General features: G+C 37.5%; 1 protein-coding gene across 1 annotated transcript in view; it reads left to right on the top strand.

Moving 5' to 3' along the window:
• The window catches only part of ctif (CBP80/20-dependent translation initiation factor), a 79,962-nt gene that overhangs the window by 33,384 nt on the left and 31,773 nt on the right, over positions 1 to 14,805 (top strand). The window contains exon 8 of the mRNA XM_087790684.1: positions 11,091 to 11,164. Coding sequence (XP_087646810.1) covers positions 11,091 to 11,164 — 74 coding nt within the window. The remainder of the gene's footprint in view (positions 1 to 11,090; positions 11,165 to 14,805) is intronic.

Below are 14,805 nucleotides of genomic sequence, written 5' to 3'. Positions count from 1 at the left end.
TAGTATTGTTGAGTACTTTACTCGGGTGTTGTAGAATTTACAGACCACATGACTCTTGATGAAGTCGTAACTGCTTTCATTTTTTTTTAAATCAAAATATGTCCAAACATCAGCTTTAAAAGCTGCCGGAGTTTATTGTATCCTCTCGTCCTCAGCCATCGCCAGGATTTCATTAATCTTTCAACTGCGGAGGATGTGATGACTGCTGCCATCTATCGGCTAAAAGATTTATCGCAGCACAAAAATGAAAAAGCTTTGAATATTCGAGGATAATTGTTGGTTTCAATAAAAAAAAACTGAATATATTCAAATTGAACAATATGTCACTGTAACGAAAGAGAATCTGAAACTACACTGTCTCTCTTTGTGGTGGTTGTGGTTCCTGATACATCGTAGCCTCACATGGGAAACTTCTTGAGCCACAAATGTACACATAAATTCACACGACACAAATCAACTCTTGATAGAAAACAACCAGCCGTAAACTTTCAAGGCTCTCTTGGGAAACGTAAAATAACATAGTGGGCTAGATTTGCTCCCGGCTCTTAACTGACTTACACTTTTTAGAGGGTAAATATAAAAAGGTTAATAATGGACAGTTGTTTTATTTTGATCAGTTCAGCTCAGATGTTGAGTGGATGGATTGGAAGATTTGTCAAGGTGTCCTTGAACAAGGTGCTTGGTTCCACTCCTCACATTTAAGTGATTCACACTCAAAAGTTTGGATTTATTTGTTCTTCTAACACAAACTCCACATAGTAAAGATCAAGGTTCCAAAGCCTCAAGCTAAAATCGGAACCCTGGTACTTATCTACTACTTATATTTTCACTTCTCTAAATCATTGGAAATGATAGATAGATGGATAGAAAGAATGGGTAACTTGTAAGTGTGTGCGTATTGTCAGGTATCTTGGGATACGATGCGTATCACGATACATTGACCACGATACGATATATTTTGCGATATACTTGTCGAGTACTTGACTCTGGTGTTGCAGAATTTACAGACCACATGACGAAGTCGTAACTGATTTCATTTGTTTTTAAAACTAAAATATGTCCAAACATCAGCTTTAAAAGCTGCTGGAGTTTATTGTATCCTCTCGTCCTCAGTCATCGCTGGGATCTCATGGTATTTCATTCTTCATTTGGCTGTGGAGGACGTAATGACTGCTGACATCTAGTGGCCGGAAGTTGAATTTTGAGAGAAACATGCGTAAATATAGGTGGATGGATAGATAATCTTTATTATTTAATAATATTTCACACTTTATTGAAATATAAAGCATTAAATAACTAACAATAAACATGTTTTATTGCGTCAACATTATCTTACAACTCTAGTAACTTGATGCAAACATTAAAAAAACTAACAAGATACCATAAAATATCAACATTTGTTTTATAATTTTGCTTAAAAAGCAGCTGAATGTAAATTCAACAGTAATCAAAATGAACCGATATGTTCATGAAAAGGTTCTCAAAATTCCAAAGTTCCTCGTCACGACCATGTTTTCAACTCATTACTTTATGAAGTTGCTCTGAAATCTGGGCGAACGAGAGGTTACGAGAGTCCATTATGACGTAATAACGGCTTCACTCCCCAGACCCTTGGAGGTGGAGACTTCCGGGATTGATGACGCGTGGTGACATACCTCTATGTTTGACCAATCACAGCAGAATGGGTGTGGTTATGGTCAACAAGATTTAATATCCAGAAAGTGTTTTCAGTGGGTGGAGCTTAAGATCATTTTCTAATGTCAATATTACAATGAAAATAAAGTTTTGTACAAACACACACTGATCATACAATAGAGTCACACATTCATTCTTCTTCTGTGGAAAAGGTTCCGGTCCGTTTACATTCCGGTGCATTAGATCCGACTCAAACATTCTCAGTCAAAGTCACTGAATTATTAACAGAAAAAAACAGAAATAATCCCAGAGAAGACGAATGAACGCGTGGAGGAGAGTAAACAACAAAGCGTCTGTTTCAGGAAATTATTTAAATGTAATTCATGCGTCGCGCTTGTTACTCGTGTGTCGCCACATTTCCATTTGAAAAGCATAGAAGCTTCATTCGTCTCCGCCAGGAAGTGGAAATGATTTCAGTCCATACATGCGTCTCTCTCTCTCTCTCTCTTTTCGTCAGTGGCGCAGTGTTGGATTTACAGTCTCATCCCTCTCTCCCTCTCTCTCTCCCTCGCTCTACGACCTGTCCTATTATGCCACCCCCGGGGCAGTTTGAGATTTATTGCTGTTGGCCGTGTGCCCCGGCAACATAAATAAGCAGCGAGAAACAATGGACGGGCTTGAATGTGCATCATACCAGGATTGTTGTGCACCACAAGGGACAGGAAGGCGAGCACTTCACTTTCTGTGCTCCGCCGGAGAAAGTTCTGTAATGGTCCTTCTCGTTTCTTTTTTTTTTTTTCCATTCCCTTTTCACTTCATCACTTCCTCGCTTTTTCCTTCCTCATTACGTGGCTCGGCATCCATGTTCAGAAGCTGAATGAATCAACAATGCGAGCGAAGCCCGAGACCCCTGTGACCCCCGAGTCAGAACCGTGGAACTGCAGGAGTGGATTTATGGAAGCGGTGTGTCGAGGATTGACATCCAGTGTTGAGAGTGGGCAGAAAATACATGGACAAAACTGGCAAACAAACACATTTTTATATCCAGTCTTTACTCTTCTGCACGTTTAGTTGTGTTTGTTCAAACTGTTGGTATTATTTCATTGTATTTACATTTGATCTAAAAACATGAATATATGAAACTAAAAAGTATTACTAAATAATATGATTACATTCTTTTATTTTGAGAGACAACACAAAATAATATAATTTCAACACAACCTAAAAAAGATAACTCCAAATATTTAATATTCTTTACTTGTTCTATTCTTAATAATACAACTATTAAATTAAAAAGCACAAAAGGAAAGTGTTCGTTAGTAAGTAAGTTACTAAGAAATAATTATTTGTATATTCTATCTACACCATCTACATTATTTTTTACATCCTATCTACACCTGGGTCACAAAGCACTTAATTAAAAGCAATACACAGTTTAAAATACATACAAATTTATAAACTCGGAAAGGTCAAGACAAACACAGGAGTTCGAGGAAATCAGGGAAAAGCACAAATAAAAGTGTCTTAAGATGTTTCTTGAAGGAGTCAGTAGATCATCAAACACAGATGTTTCTTGAAGGAGTCAGTAGATCATCAAACACAGATGTTTCTTGAAGGAGTCAGTAGATCATCAAACACAGATGTTTCTTGAAGGAGTCAGTAGATCATCAAACACAGATGTTTCTTGAAGGAGTCAGTAGATCATCAAACACAGATGTTTCTTGAAGGAGTCAGTAGATCATCAAACACAGAGATGGTTCCAAAGCTTAGGAGCAACAGTCTGGAAGGATTTCTCTCCTCTGGTCCAGAACCGTGTTCAGGAACCATCAGTAGATTCTGATCCACAGACCTCAGAGCCCGAGCTGGGGTGAAAGTCTGGATCAGATCACTGATGGAAGGTCTGACCATGAATAGATCTGAAAGTAAGAACCAGAATTTTAAAATGATCCTGAAAGAAACTGGCAGCCAGTGAAGAGTTTAAATGATCGGGGAAATGTGAGTTCTTCTACTAGAGCAGCACGTTTTGAGTTTTGTATGAACTGCAGGCGAGACAGCTCCTTCTTGTTTAGACCTGTAAATAAACAATAGTTACAATAGTCTAAATGAAAATAAGTATATAACATATTTTTTGCTCTTTTAAACATTTTTACATTAGGATTTAGGGAAAATAAATGTAATTAATGTTTTAAATTTTTATTTAACAAACCATTTATAATATAATACGACCAACATTTGATGGAACAACCATAAGACGATCAATTCATGCAGAAGAGTATTTGAATAAAAAACTTAAATATGATCTAAATAAAACTGGCTTCACCAGTGGAATATATAACATATTTTATAGCACTTTTTTATGCAAAAAAAAAAGTAAAAAGCGTATTTCAACTTTTGCCATCTGCTGTAGATATCACAACATCCACAATTGCAAAATAGCTTTCTGTTAAATCAGGGAAAAAAACTTCCTAGTTTTATTGTTCTACTAAGACCTTGTCACGGCCACATAAATGTGGAGAAGTAAGTCTAGAATAATTGAAATAAAGATCTGAAATATTTTGCTTTAACAAAAAAAAGTTAGCAAATCGAAACAAAGCAGTTCTTCATAAGGTGAGGAGTTCAAGACGAAGCGTTTCCTCTGTTAACCCGTGTTGTCATCGCTGTCGTCCTTCCACTCACAAACCTGTGATTTCCCTGCAACGCCTGCGGTAACGAACACTTCCTGTCTGAGTGTGGAGTCGCACACACACAACGCACACACACACACTTCACACCGCACACACACACCTCCACCGGCGCAGCCAAATGCAAACTTGACAGTTTGACCATTTTTTTTTGTGTGTGTGTCGCTGGATGAGCTGCAGGCTGTTTGTGTTGGCAGACGCCGCGACAACATGTGTGCGTTAGCGTTCCCGCCCGCAACAACTCCCCGTCTGACAATTGTGAATTCCGAAAAGTCTCACCCGGTGTCGGATGCTGACATACTTGCGGTTCTTTCTGGGACTCTGCCTTTTTATTCTTTTTCCTGGTTCTGATGTCGGCTCGTGTTACACGGCGCGGATCTTTAGTCTCCCACCTACACCATGACACCCCCCCCCCCCCACATCCCTATCCCCGTCACGTCCACAGGTCCTTGACTTCTACCCAGAGGTGAGAGGTCGTCTGGCAGGGGAGCCAGGACAGTGGCTTTGATCCGCCCGCCACTCGCCGCTACCTACAGATCGCAGGCATATTCCGAGACGACCTCGCGGCCCTCGCCGTTCCTGCCTGATGATTACAGAGTCGACGAGGCTTCCTTCGCCGCCGCACCACCTGACAGTCTTTGTGTTTCTAAACCCGATCTATATTAGCCGTGAGTGTGGATCGGGTATTTATAGCGTATAGCAGAGGTGTGCATTAACTTTCATAAGTGGCCACGTTATATAAGAGAAGTCTAATGTGATGATTAAACTTTCAGAAATAAACGCAGTGGTCCCTCAACACACCGGTGTTCGTCAGTATCACAATACTGCATATCTCAAATTTTAACGTTCTTGTATTTATTCTCTCTTTGACAAATGGGTTCATTTTTTGAACAGCAGCTAAACAACGCAACCTCAGAACTAGGGCTGCACGATATTGGAAAAAAGTGCGATATTCGATATCGTCGTCTTGAATTGCGATTCATTTTTCTTTCACCTAAAAATGTAGCCTCTTGTACTGTATGGGAGGTCCATGGGTTTAAATAAGGAAAACAAAGGAAACATTTCTTTCTGCGCTTCGGAAAAATATCACTTAACGCTCAATTTCGCGGGACTTGCATCGGTTTCCTACAAAACTGAGCGAATTCAGATAGGAGCTGCCGGCGCTTCGCGATAGCACCAAATCAATTTTACAGAACGTGACACTGATTAGTCAAAGTGCGTATTTAAGAAATGCTTGATTTATACAATAAAAAATGATAAATTATCGCACATGTTTACGATATGCATATCGCACGTGCCAATATCACAATATCAATATTTTTTCTTCAGCCCTAGTAAGAACTTACTTATAGTGCCAACAAAACAGTCGACTCCCATGATGCCTTTCTACACACTGCTCTATCAAGTGGTGGCTGATTGGTTGCTACAATGTTGTATTTGGATTCTATGTTGCCATGTCAAAATGGATCAAAAGCAAGTGTGATTAGTTGGCTGGGCGGCAAAGCATTATGGGAGCTCTTTAGGTCTATGGCTGGGTATCGAAACGTGCTTTGTCTTCTGGTGCCAAGTTTTCCTACCTGCACGTGATAAGAACTTGATAATGTTTGAACTTATTCTGAGAAGAAAACTGACAAAGGCAGTGAACATCAGATGCATTAGTTACTTTTAAGCAGGTTTTTTCCTTTTGCACTGCAAATGATTTGTTATTTTGTTCAACAAGAAATCAGCTTGGGCTGGAAATTCACCAAAGCTGAAAGAAATAACTCAAGATTTGTACCAATTTTTATGTCATTTTGGTTTTGATTGGTATAAACAAATGTCTTTTCGGAACAGATATCGAAGTGCAGGTACCGGTATCAGTATCAGTATCGTAGATTACCAGTTGATACTCATCCCTTTTCAGATCCTAGTTACCGAGAGGGTTGTTAAGAGGGATGGAAACTCATGAGTTTGCAAGTTCAAATAAACTTTAATTGAAACAAGGGACCACGTTATCATACAAAGGATGATACAAGGCTAAAGTTGTGATTCTATTGTATATGATTTGAATGTATATGTATATCTATTCAATAACGATCAATATAACCTGATATTATTATCTAACCTGAAGGAATTGTATTGATAATAAATAATGTATTTGATTTATTCTGACATACAAATGAAATCGATATAAATTAAATAATGATAAATATTAGTGAAAAATGGAATAAAACATTTGTTTGACTGCCTACAAATATCAGTTTTATAGTTTTACCAGTAGATCGAGATATAGAACTTTATTGATACCTTGGGAAATGTCCAAAAAGGGCCACATTTTCCCAGGAATGGTATAAAGTTTCACTGTACATCAATTTAAAATCACACAAAATTAAAAGGTCGATGAAATGTAACATAGTTGTTAAATTAAATGTATCATCTTTATAGTCAATTTAAAGCACCAAAACTTAAGATTGAAACAATTGTTTGCGGCTCCCTCTTGTGTTGTAACAGTGTTACTACAATCTCGTGTCCTCTCAGAACCGCTGTTACCATGGACACGAACATAAAACTCATAGTTAATAACGGCTAGAACGTTCTACTTCACAGTCTTGACTGTTCAAAACGATCCTTGTAGAAATAACGATCAAAATGTTACATATTGTTACTGAAAAGAAGAATAACACGAATGCAAAACTACTGCTCACGTTTAATAAAAGGCTGCTTTTCTTTTGAGAGTGTCTTTGGTATCATTAAAGTGTCTACATATATATATATATATATATATATATATGTGTATATATATATATATATATATGTGTGTATATATGTGTATATGTATGTCTATATTGACACAAGAATACCACCCAAATTTCATCTCGTTCTTCTAAACTCTCAGTAAATTGCCAGAAGTTTCAATCCTATTGTAAGTTTTTGTCGAATTTACCCGAAATATTTCGGTTATAAAATCTCAATTTTATTAAAAAGGTTGAGTTCTTCATTCAAGTAGGAGATAAATGACATGGAGGCTTTATGAAGGAGGCTTTCAGACTCCACTCTGCCTGGAGAACTTCTCGGAACCCCTCGGATGTGAAGTGGCTCCGGGACGGAAAGATGGAAAAGCCGTCGCGCAACAGTGACCCGTGGAAACCTGGAAGGTGTCTGAGATATGAATGAATATATTCATATCTCGCTGCTTGTTCTTCAAACCCCTTCATGCTTTGATGCTTCCATATTTGTTTTCCCACAACCCCCCACATCATCGCACGCCGCTCTGGTAAAACTCCACTGTTAGACCACCCGTCGCCATGGCAACAACACGGCAGATGTGCGAGCGGGCAGTTTGATTGACGGCGCTGATGTTTAACGGACGGGAGACTAAGTTTTGTCGGGAAAAAAAACATGGTAATTGATAGAATGCGCTCGCGATGCGTCGTGACTCCGACCCTCCGAGGACTTTCTTTCTGTTGCGTAACAATGATTTCAGTTTTTTTTAATATCTTGAAATATTTCTTCAGTACCTCCGAATCCTCGTTGCTTGGCAACGTTATCTAAACAGGCCTGTGCCGAGTGTGTTATGCCAAGAATGCATTGAATCACAGGGAGAAGGAGATTTCGCTGACACCTCAAGGACCCGAACAAAACCCGGGCTTTCAAATCAGACCCGTCAGAGCCGGGTCGGGGCTCGGATGTTTCCAAGCATCTGCTCGTCTCGTGGTTCTGGCCCGGTGAACCCACGGGACGCGGTCGACAGAACTTCTCTGAGATTAACGGTGTTATTCCTTTAAGACGCGGCCGATTTACTCCCTTAATCACCCGAATATTTTTCAAGTACGCCGTGTCCGCCCCGTGTGACTCATGATCCCTCAGAACAGAACGATTTGTGGCTTTGTTTAGAAAAAAAAAGAAGCTTAAAAAGTCTAAAGAAGAAATAGATCCACTGAAACTGAAATGAGAAAAACTTTCCTCATCGTGATTTTCTTGTCAACAAGTTCACTAGTCGGTTGTTAGAAACTGAGGTTTTGACTAGAAAGTAGAGAAGTCTGAAGACATGGTTAAAGTTCAACTAATGTGTTGATTTAAGTGTGTCTTAAATAGATGTGTGACTCCATTGTATCAGCAGTGTGTGTTTGTACAAAACACTTTGTTGTTCTGGAGATTAAATCTTGTTTACTATGACCACACCCACTCTGCTGTGATTGGTCAAATTGGAGGTTTGTCATCGCTCGTCATTAATCCCGGAAGTCTCCACCTCCAAGGGACTCATTGTATAAACAAAGCGGGGGAGTGATCACAGCTGGCTGGAGGAGGAGCGAAGCCATTATTACGTCATAATGGACTCTCGTAACCTCTCGTTCGCCCAGATTTCAGAGCCACTTTCTAAAGTAATTTAGTAAGTAAGTTGAAAACATGGTCATGATGAGGGACTTACTGCATCTTGGAGAGGAAGTTTTTCACAATAGTTAAAATTGAATTAGACTATAGTGAATAAAGCAAAAACACTCGCTGAACACCTTGTTGCAGAAAGTTGAGAGGTTTGAAGACATCGTAGAAGAGATAGTTTGGACTGAGGAGGAGGAGAAGCAGTGGACATGTTGGATTAAGAATGTTGGAAATGGATGGAAAGGGAGAAGAAGACACGGGTGAAGAGGAAGACGACCTTTCAGGTTCATGAATGTGGTCATAATATAGATGAGTGTGAAGAATATTCAAGGTTGGTTCAGTGGTAGGAGGATGAACTACTGTTGCAACCCATGAGAAAAATAACAGAAAATAGGTTTATAAACTGTACAAGAGCTGTCGACTTTAACGCTATTGGTTAAGTATTTATCCAAGTTGGACCGTAGAGAGTAAGCAGTTACTTAAATTAATATGTTTGGAATATTTGTTATCAACGGAAGTACCTTCAAGCACTTTAAAACATGACGTACATTATTACACTTTATAAACCAAACAAGCTACATGAGAACATAAATGCCAGTTAAAGAATAAAATAGACAATAAACCTGGACAGCTTCTTTCAGTGCAGACTATCAGAACCCCAATCAAACATTTGATTGATTTTATGTCAGAAGTTAAAGAGCATTTTAAAATGCTGATCACTTTGACATCCGGTCGACAATAAAGCTACAAACCTGTCGATAATGTTTAATAAAATAGTCCTTCTTTCTAAAACAGGGCATTTTGCTTTATGCATTATTTTTACAAGCTTAATATTTTACTGGTGATGAATCAAAGCCTATGATTGATTAACTCGATTTAATTTGTGCGTAATGTTCACGGTTGAAAGAACGGTTGCACCATCTACCTTGAGGAAGAACCCGTGGGGGTCCAATCCCATCGCTCTTAGGCGTACTTTAGGGTCTTCAACAAGAAGGGCTTTCAAGTGACGCAAGGGTTGCATCGACTCTCCTTGACTCGGTTCGCACGTGTCTCACTGGCGTTCCCCACAGATGATCCTGTGATTGACAAGCTTGATCTGAGGATCCGTAGATCAGCGTGAGAATTAAGAATCTGATCCACTTTAACCATCACTGTGGACTCTTGGGTGCAGATGTATGAAAAATGTAATCTGGATCAATTTGGATTTGGAAATCACATTTTTTTGCTACATTGGATTTGATTCAACCTGATACAGAAATACTTTTTTTTTTTGGTATAACCTGATCTGGATTACCAGTTCTCTAACTGAAACGACAGGCAGTGGGTTTTCTTTCAAAATGTTTCTTTTTAAAACACAAAATATCAAAGCATCCACTTGTATTTATCATTTCTTTCATCACCACAAATTTAGCTTTAACAAACATATATATAAACATAAAAACACATACACATATTGTTGAAAAGGTCTTACGAAAAAGGGGGTTCTTCATTCAAGTAGGAGATAAAGTATATTTACAGGTTTATCTCTGATGATTTTCTCTTATAATTTTTTCATTAGTATACAATGATGACGAACAGAACTATATAATACAATGTATAATTTTTTCTCAATTCTGGGGAGTTTATTTCAAGATCATTTTTATTTTCTTTTTTACTTTTATACTGAAATACTTCATTGGTACCATTTGTCTACTTTATCTAGTACAAATAACAGAATATAGAAGGAAATGTACAACTTGAATTTTTTGGCCAATTTTAAAGATTTCCTTCTGCAATTCAACTCAATTTGCCAATTTTTGGATCAGATACTCTATTTTTCAGGAGGGAAGATACAATAAAGAAAAATTAATTCTATAAATCATTCTTACGTTGTATGTTACATAAGTGCCTTAGATTTTATTGAAATTTAAAACGTTTGAATTTTCATGGCGGTCCTTCTTTTGCCAAACTAAAGGTTTTATCAGGATAAAAAAAACAACGATCGGATTACATGATTCAATCCTTTTTTTTCTTTTTTGAACAGCCAGTTTTAATCGGATAACCTTGGAACAACTGGCCGTCGATGATACAAAAGCAAGAATAAAAAAATAAAAAGTTGGATTTCATTGAATGTATTACGGCATGTTTTTTTTGCAAAGAACTGTGGTTAGTTAAATGTACAAATAAAAATGTAATTTAATTTAACACTAAATTGAACTTATACAATTATCTGAAAAAACCTACCATCGTAAATGAAATTAAACATAACATTTTCCCTGTGCATCAGAGCTGATTCTGAGCCCATTGTTGTGCGTCGTCAGGTCGTTGTTTGTCCTTGTTTTTTTTGCTCAAGTGTTTCATTAGAGTCGAACGTTCTGGGATGTAATCCACGAACGACATTGTGACTGAAGTGCTTTTTTTGTTTTCCCTCCTCAGGTTTTCCCGCCGCCGCAGAACGAGGCTGAGATCGCACACACCAAAAAGCTCTTCAGACGGAGGAGGAACGGACGGTAATGACACTTGTTATTATGCTATTATTACGACAGTCCCTGTCGACGCTTTAGCCTCAACATCCTGCGGCAGAAAAGGAATGTCGGCTCGATCCCACAGATTCTTCGTACATTTAAGGAACCGTCTTGACCCCTGACCTCTGGCACGTTTAACTCGCGGCACATTCACCTCGACTTCATCCTGGAGAAGAGAAACTCTCCGGTTCACTCGCCCTGATGTCACTGGAAAGTGTTCTTCGGTTGCTAAGAGACGAGGCACGGAGAAAATATTTGGGTTGTGTTTGTGGTTAAGAAGAGGAAATTTTTAGCTAAACCAAATGGACAAAAAGCACTTTCATCCTTGTTTTTAAGTGCAGGGAATAATTGGCTCCGTCCGGAGCTGTTGTGTTAATGATCGGCGAGCGAGCGCCACAGCAGAGTCTCTTTGTTTCTGTGCTCGGATCGAAGCACTTTTTACATGTTTTCATTCACACGTCACTTGCATTTAAGCTTCGTGTCTGCTTTTCACAGTCGCTAGAATGTTGTGGTGGAACAAAGTGGAAATATATTCTTAACATACTGAAGTGCATTTTATACAAACCATTTTGACTCACTTTTACTTCAACTCGACGTCAGTTTACTAAACGTCGCTGCCACCGTGATGTTATTCCCTGATTGTTTAAGAGGCTCTTAAGTGGTACGATCTTCTCAGGAGCACTCCGAAAATGGCCGTGAAAGAAGGATGCGTGACCCACTCTGAACAGCCTTCTTAGTGAAATAATTGACATCCTCCACTTTCACAAATAATAAACAGATTCTCAATGAAGGAAAAAAAAAAGGTTTTTTATGGAATTTCAAGTTTTAATTTTCCACACAAATCTGCATAAATTAGTTTATATTACTACTATGACTAAACCATTAAACATGAACTCATCTTTGTGAGTCCAATTAATCCGTTAAATGATGTTAAAATAACCCTTTTATATTTTCCCTCTGAAATAAATCAACATATATTCATGTGAGACTGGAAGAAACACTGCACCAATGACTCATTTTTTTTAGGAAACAAAACTTTTTTTTGGTCGCTTAAGTCATAACAGTTGAGAGGAAACGATCATAAAAGAAAGTAAAGAAGGGAAGACGAGAAAATAAAGCAGCACGATGTTGCATTTTGACATTAATTAGCATTATTAGCATTATTAAGGTATCATCAGAATCCAAAACTTTTATGTGTTTTGTTATAATTTTGTTAAACACAACTCATGAGCTGATCGTCTCTAATATATAATATCTTTGTATCCTTTTCTTTGCCTTGTTTCCTTTGATCTGTTCTTTATATTTGCACTCATCCCTTGCACTTTGTTCTTTTATTTGCGCTTTGTTCCTGTTTTTATGAAACTATCGTCTGCTGTGAGCTGGAAACCAAATTTCCTGAAATAGATCTATAGAAGTATTATTAAAGTACATCTAATCTAATCTAATATAATAATTTATTTTATTTAACGGCAAGTAGTGTTTAAATAATATATCTAAATATATATATATATACAAACTTTATTTCTACTTCTCTTGTTCAGTCAATTTTTAATCACCTGGCTTAAGTAAAACATTTTTATATTCCACTTGTTTCCATCGAAGCAGGTTTTTTACCCTAGAAAAACATTAAAAAACGGTCACAGTCCAAATACTTTGTACTCACTTTGTATACGTGAGCAATACTCCAGCAAGATACTTTCACCCGAGACGTACTCTGGAGCTCTTCCATCAGTACTGCAGGAATGCTACACAGGATCAGCGTCGACGGGCATTTATTCAGATATTTTCGAGTCTCATGTTTCCAGTGTAAAAGGTTGATGTTGAGCAACAGTGAGGAGTCATGAGGACTTACGTCAGGATCCATGATTTGTGCTGGATCCACTGCTTTCTGACTCCACAGATGAATCACTCTGTGGTTTGCATCAAAGCATACCGAGCTAATTTGAGTTCCAAAGAAAACTGTCTCGCATGATTTTATCTCCCAAAGTCACGCCAGCCAAACCCATTTAGACTTTTTTTTTTCTTTTCTTTTTTTAAACGAACAGAACAATGGGAAGAAGACATTTCAGAAGTTAAACATTTGCTTTTAGACGATGAAATGCTGAAACTGAAGACGGTTTGTGATGAAAATTATGTATAAATGTGTAAGTTTTGCGTCAGATTTATAGAAAAACGTTAAGGACTTGTTAAGTAGTTGAATATTATTGTTTTTTAAACGAACAGAACAATGGGAAGAAGACATTTCAGAAGTTAAACATTTGCTTTTAGACAATGAAATGCTGAAACTGAAGACGTTTCATGATGACAATGATGTATAAATGTGAAAGTTTTGCATCAGATTTATAGAAAAAAGTTAAGGACTTGTTAAGTAGTTGAATATTATTGTTTTTTAAACAATGTTTTACAAGTAGTTTAATAAGAAAAGTTCCCATTGATTCAAATAAAGGCTAATTTAATTCAATATTAAATATAAAAAAACGACTGAGCGCTCAGAGAGAAAAGAAACTAAATCATAATAATTATGACGAATCAAATACTTTCATCAGGATCTGAAAGAGAAAAACAACAACAACGCTCGAGACAAACTGTGTTTCTTAGTTTGAAAACACCGGCAGAGATGAGGTTTTTCTTTGAAGCGTTTTCATCGCAAATTGTGCGACTTGAAACCGAGTGAACTTTTGCTCGCTCGCCAGAGTGTTGAGCCTCGGAGGCGAGGACGGCGTCTGAGCGAAGACAGAGCCGTGAGACGGATTAAAGTGCGACAACTGATGGAACACAGATGTTCACAGCTGTCCGAACTGACCGAGCGTTTGAAATCACAAATGCGAGATGCGATTGTTGTTCAGAGGCGAATGTGTGTCTTCTGGTCTCCCGGATTAAAAAATAAACGTGTAGGAATTTTGCTGAAAATACTGCAACATGTGGAGCAGATTCAATCTGAGTTCAAATTAGTTTTATTCATCCTTATTTTCCGGGGCTTTTAATACGACCTGCAGATGTTTACTGGAGCTTTTTTTACCCCTTTGGTGTAGTTTTCAATAACATCAACATCATATATTTATGTGTGTGTGTGTGTGTGCACGTGTGTGTATGTGTATATATATATATATATATATATATATATATATATATATATATATATAAAATAATGTAGTTTTAATAAACATTTAATCTTAAAGCTAACAAAATCTTAATGTATCCAGATGGTAATTTTCATGCCAAAATCGATATTCACTTGAAATATGTTCATAATATTTTAAATAATTTGTCTAAAAGATGAATAAATTAAAAGAAATATTACATTTTTATTTAGTTCAGTTCAGTTTCCAAAAAAGATCTCAGAAACTTGAATGAATAAGAAAAATAGAAAACAAAATATTCAGGATGTGATGTCACGTGACTCAGAAAGATGTCTGAACTAGTTGGTTATAGTCGGTAGTGATGATCTGATGAAGCTTCATGAAACAGTGTCATGTTGTCTAGAGGTCAGTAGGTGGCACCATCAGTTTAAAAATTATGTTATGTTTCATTAGAACAGTTGTTCAAAACAAATGAAATAGTACAGAGACGCCATCTAGTGGTCTCTGACGATAATGACACTGTTTCATGAAGCTTAATCAACACAT

The sequence above is a fragment of the Callionymus lyra genome, chromosome 5, assembly GCF_982586985.1.
Source record: "Callionymus lyra chromosome 5, fCalLyr1.hap1.1, whole genome shotgun sequence".
Lineage (NCBI taxonomy): Eukaryota > Metazoa > Chordata > Actinopteri > Syngnathiformes > Callionymidae > Callionymus > Callionymus lyra.
This window is presented reverse-complemented; position numbering and strand designations above follow the sequence as displayed.